The sequence below is a fragment of the Ichthyophthirius multifiliis genome (genome assembly GCF_000220395.1).
Source record: "Ichthyophthirius multifiliis unplaced genomic scaffold scaff_1120509250280, whole genome shotgun sequence".
In the NCBI taxonomy this organism is placed as follows: Eukaryota; Ciliophora; class Oligohymenophorea; order Hymenostomatida; genus Ichthyophthirius; species Ichthyophthirius multifiliis.
Window position 1 is genome coordinate 13,200 of NW_004086910.1, and position 5,720 is coordinate 18,919.

General features: G+C 17.5%; 1 protein-coding gene across 1 annotated transcript, besides 13 other annotated features; it reads right to left on the reverse strand. All coding sequences in view use genetic code 6, as the record gives it.

Annotated features, from left to right (window-relative positions):
* Positions 1-33: part of a microsatellite that runs on past the window's edge.
* Positions 34-265: 232 nt separating this feature from the next.
* Positions 266-299: a microsatellite.
* A 431-nt stretch (positions 300-730) lies between these two features.
* Positions 731-755: a microsatellite.
* A 153-nt stretch (positions 756-908) lies between these two features.
* Positions 909-973: a microsatellite.
* A 1,831-nt stretch (positions 974-2,804) lies between these two features.
* On the reverse strand, positions 2,805-5,343 carry IMG5_061780 (leucine rich repeat protein; the record flags this gene model as incomplete). Its single annotated transcript, XM_004037033.1, has 5 exons — positions 4,821-5,343; positions 4,275-4,606; positions 3,373-4,195; positions 3,094-3,314; positions 2,805-2,975 (listed from the first exon to the last, which is right to left on the reverse strand). The coding sequence occupies exons 1-5, from the start codon at positions 4,843-4,845 to the stop codon at positions 2,805-2,807; spliced, it is 1,572 nt and encodes a 523-aa protein (XP_004037081.1). The 5' UTR covers positions 4,846-5,343.
* Positions 2,992-3,083: a microsatellite.
* Positions 2,997-3,083: a microsatellite.
* Positions 2,997-3,088: a microsatellite.
* Positions 3,327-3,368: a microsatellite.
* Positions 4,208-4,267: a microsatellite.
* Positions 4,734-4,783: a microsatellite.
* Positions 4,735-4,782: a microsatellite.
* Positions 4,735-4,783: a microsatellite.
* Positions 4,736-4,790: a microsatellite.
* Positions 5,344-5,720: the final 377 nt, after the last annotated feature.

Consider the following 5,720-nt stretch of genomic DNA (forward strand, 5'->3'; position numbering starts at 1 on the left):
TATAGATATATATTTAAAAAATATTGTTTATATTTTTTTATTTAAATAATACTTGAAGATCTACTAATATTTTATTTATATTAATTTATTTAATTATATTGCTTTTAGTATTTATTAAAATTAATAACTGAACTAACATTTCTTAGTCTTTTATCGAAGTTCTTATTTTTTGTTTTATATTACCATTTTAAAATATATCTTTTATATTTTTTTATTTTTTTACTAAATTTTCTTTGTTAACCTTTTTAATTTAAAATTAACGAAATTATCTATTTAAAGTTTTATCCATTTAAAATTTTTCTTATGTAACTACTTTTTTATTATATATTGAACCTTTTTCTGTAATTTCTAACATTCTATTTACTAAAGAACCATTTTCTGCTTATTAAAATAATTACTATTCTTTTTTATTTTATTTAATCATTATATTATAAAATATATCTTATTTTTTCTACCTTTTTAAAATTTTGTAATATTTTTATTCATTATTATCTTGTTTTTTATTTAAAAAACTAGGCTTTGAATTATCTACCATTTTCATATTTGAATCATTTTTTATTTAATCAAGTTTTAATTTATGTAATGAATATGACTTTTTTTATATTTATAATACTATAAATATATATGTAAAAGCAATTTTATAAATACATAAAGAATATAATGCTGTTTAACACTATTTATTGTATTTTAGCTCTATTACATAAAATTTCAGAAATTTTTATTTATTTTAATATATATATATATATATATATATAATAAAAAAGAAAAATATTTCTCACTAAAATACTTTTTAAAAAACTCTATTAAAAAAAATAAGATTAAAGTATATAATATTAAATATTTTAAATGCATATTATATATATAATATACATTACAGAAAAAAAAATTAATATTAAATAGTAATAAATATATATATAATTGTAAATATAAATATATATAATTTTTTATATTCATATATATTATATTTAATATTTTTTAATTTAAAAAATAATCAAATACTTATATCAGTTTTACTTTTTTTTATTATTTAAAAAAAATGTAAGTACAAAAATTTATAATAATAATAATAATATAAATTAAATTTTCTTTTGAAGTAATAAAAAATGAATTTCATATTTAAAAAAAGCTATCAAAAATTAATATTTAAATCTTGATTAATGTAAAGGAAGTTTTTTTATATCTTAAAAGCCTATTAATATTGATTTTTTATCAAAATCAAGAATTTTAAGTTCGCATTAATATCATAAAAATATATTAAATTCATCCTAAATAATTTAGATTAATGAATAATTATACTTTTTAGATTAATAAATGGATTTATATATATCGAAAATAGAATTAGAAGATAATAAACTTATATATAAAAATAAAGGACATATATAATTAAATATTGAAAGTAAAAAAAAATTTAAATTTCTTATTTTTTATAAAAAAAAATAGATTAATAATAATAGTTTTTTTTATTAGAATTTTCCAAAAATTTATTATTGATAATTAATTTTCGTTTATATTAGATTGATATGTAGAATAAGAAATCTTAAAAATATATCTTACTTGATATTTTTGATGAACCTATAACTTCATTTGCCCAAAATAAGCAATTAAATCTCCTTTTTATATCATCAAATGAACATATTTACATATATAAATTAAATTAAGATCCAATTAGTATCAAAAAAATATAAAAATATACTATTTAATGCCTCAAAATGAGTACTTTTGGTAGTTTTTTTCTTTGTATTGGTGATTCTTAGGTTTAGTTTTTTAAAATTTAATAAGAAAATGAGAAATTTATTGATTTCGAGAATGTTTTTTATTCTGTTTTTTTGGATAATATTTTTGAGGTTTTTTGGGAGGATAAAAATATTGTTTTTGTATAAAAATAGGAGTTTTTTTTAATTTTTTTTAATATATATTTTTCTTTTAAAATAATCGTGAAAAAATTATTGAAGTATAAAAAATTTTTAGCTTATTTAAATTTTTCTAAAAAGGGTAAATTTTTTAAGGAAAATTCTGGTTTTTTTAAAGTAATGTGTTACATTTTTTTCATTTAAATTAAAGTTTTTAAATTTAAAATAATTTTTTGGGGGTTTTTATTATAAATAATAACGAAATAGATATTAATATGAAATAATTTCTACTCTTCGAATACTAAAAGGAGAACTTTTTAATTATTTTATAAAAAAAAAGTGTTCTTTTGGAATATATAAAGGAAGAAGTTCCTACTATTAAATGCAAAGAGGAAGATTTTGAGGTTTTTTGTGTCTCTTTTAAAGAATTTTAAGGACTAAATTTATATAGGAAAGTTGAAATAGAGGATTAGGTGCTTAAAGAAGTTTAAGAATATCGTTTTTTTGTAAATATTGTAGATTAGATTTTAGAAGACAAAGATTCTTATTTTTTGATGGTGTTGAAAAATAAATATTTTTTTATAGGATTAGGAAATGGTTTAGGCTTTAGTTTACTTTTTTTGGGAATTTATTTTTTTTAGAAAAATTGGGTAAAGAATAAAAATAAAGAAAATATAAAAAGTCAAATATATTAAGAAAATAATGAAAATATTGAAAGTGCAAAACAAATATTGAAGATTAAAAAAATTTAGAAAATAAATAAAAAATTGTAAAAAAAGAAAATATATAAAATATAATAATAACAAAACAAAAATGATTTTTATGTTTTAAAAACTATCTAATAAATAAAATAATGAAAATATAAATTAATATTTCCTTAAAAATATATTAATTTATGTAAATAAAGTAAATACAAAAAAATATTTAATTACCTTTTAATCAAAAAAAATAATATCATTCATAATCTGAATCTTCTGTTTATACAAAAAAACTTTTTTAAATTTTCGGATATTAAGCCTTAAAAGAAGCATCACAAACAGTATTAAATAATCTTAAAATTAATCCTTCTATTTTATGAGCTAAAATTTATTGTTTTCTTTTTTCCCAGGTCCAATCAAACCCTTCCTAAAATGTATAAAAAATAAATATATAATTATATATGTATATATACATATATAAATATATATATATATATTTATATATTTATATATTTATATATTTATATATTTATATTTATAATTACTTCAACAATCCCATTACCTACAGGAAAATTAGCATCCTCAGCTATTCTAGCTAAAGCTTCATAAAATTCAACTAATGACATTTAATAAATTCGATCATTATAAAGCTCATCTACTTAAGTCATCATAGCCATATTAAAAGAAAAATATCCAACAGTAGATCCAAAATGCTCATCTTCTGCTAAACCTGCTAATTATATTATTTTTATAAGTTCATCTAAGCCTATAATGAAAAATATAAATATAATTATTATATAAATATTTATATATAAAATAAATACACATAAAAGGCGGTTATCCTGGTTTAACTTTTTATTTAGCAAACTTTTTATACACATGTTCAATAATTTTCTTATAATGTTTAAGACAATAATCACATTATTCATTCCAATATCTTTCGTTTCTCCATAATTATTAATTATATCTTTAATCTAAATTACCTTCAAGATGCTCTTCCCAAAAAAGCTTCATAGCCTCAAAAAAAGTACTACATTTTTAATATTTAAGAATATATTTTTCCTCTGCTATTCTAACTAAAACTTCCATTAATTAATGTCTACTTATACCCCTTTCTGGATTTCGAATATTCCCTTTATCTCCTCCTGAAATAGTTGCTGTCCATTTCAAATTAATGTCAGCATCTTTTACTTTTTGGTCTATTATTTTTAGTTGTGAAATAAATTCTAACCATGGTGCGTTTTATATACACCAAATATCTTATATAGGATTGAAAGTCGCAAAATGCTTATATGCGTCTTTTATTAATTTATATTTTTCTCTTAAAAATTGCTTAAGTAACTCTTAATCTTCTTTGTTTTTTACTTTTTATGGAATTTTGCTATTATCCCAATCGAAATCAAAGCATTTATTTAAAATTTCTTCATTATCAGGTTACCATTTAGCGAATAAAGAAATAGGAAATGTCCATTTTACTTTTTGTTTTTTTTTTTTGGCAGGGATATATTTAGGATCTCTAGTTCGGGGAACAATAGTAATTAAAGGATTAAAATATGAATCAAATAATTTTTCACTTTTTTAAATTTCAATTTTATTAATATATTATATTTAGATATTTTCAATTTAGTCATTATATAATTAAACATCCTTAAAAATAAAATATATATATTATTATATAATTATATTTATATATATATATATATATATATATTTATATATTTATTACTTTTATTTAATCTCCTTCTGGATTTTTTACAATATTTTATTCATTTGAATGATCATAATCTTATTAATCATCACAAGTAAAAAAATAGTTTAAAGAAAATGGTGGAAACATTCTTTCATATGATAATATAGGTCCATTTTATTTTCCAAAATAATTACATTTATAATTTTCGAAATTAAAATGAATGAACAAAGGATCTATATTTCCTTCACCACTTTTATCTTTTTCCCATTCTATTTTGTGTTAATTCCATCCATCACATATCCAACAATTATCTTTTATATCTAAATCTCTTTAATTTTTAAGAGTATTTTTATGTAAAGTATTACATCCTATATTTGATATATATATATATATATATTACTATTAAAATATAAAAAATTCTATTATTTTATTTTAATATACTAATGTTTTAAATATTTGAGTTAAAATGTTTAATATTATTTTTGATTAAGTTTTTAAAAATATATATAAAAAAATATAAAAAAAATATATTAATAATAATATATTTATAAATAAATTGTTATTTTTTTTAATTTTTTTTACCATCAATTCTTTATTTTACATTCATTCCTGTTAAATCAATATTTTAATTTTCATTTACGACTAAAAATCCCCTAGAATCTACATACCCATAATTACCTGTAAAATGAAATCCATAAATTGTTTTATTTTTTCTATAAAAACCGAAATTTTTTAAGATGAAATTAAATCAAAATAATTACTGGATAAATCCAAATGCCTTAAAATTATATTTTTCTAGAAAAACTTTTCCATTTCTTACAGGCAATTTTCTTTTCCTAAGCCAATGGAATTATTTGATAAATCTAAAACTCTTAAATTCTCATTTTCAATTAAAGAATTAAAAATAAATTTTCCTCCAATAGATTTTATTTGATTCCAATGTAAATAAAGCTCCTCTATTGCATATGCTTATTCAATTATTAAGCTTATTTTTTCTGCTGATTTATCCGTAAGAAAATTTTTGGATAAATTTAACTTCTTTATAGTTTATGATTTTAATAAAGAATCTAATACTATACATACCGATTTATCACCTAATTTATTATCTTCTAAATTTAATATTTTTAACCTAATTTTTTTTTTATATATATTTTTTTAATAAAAAAACTTGCAATCTCTTGCATTTAAAGCTTATGCTATGTGCTCACATCCTATTTAACCTATACTGTTTTCTGATAAATCAAGTATTTTTGCTTTACGAGATATTATTTATAATAAATCATCTGCACCTTTCTTTGATATTCTATTACCTTATAAATAAAAATTATGTATATTAGGAATTTTCTTTATTCCTTCAGAAATTACTTCAGCATATTAATCTCCATATTACATATGCCTTAAATTTATAAAAATAAAAAAATAAAATAATAATATTAAAATTTATATTAAATATAAAATATTTTACCCTATTTTTAAATCTTA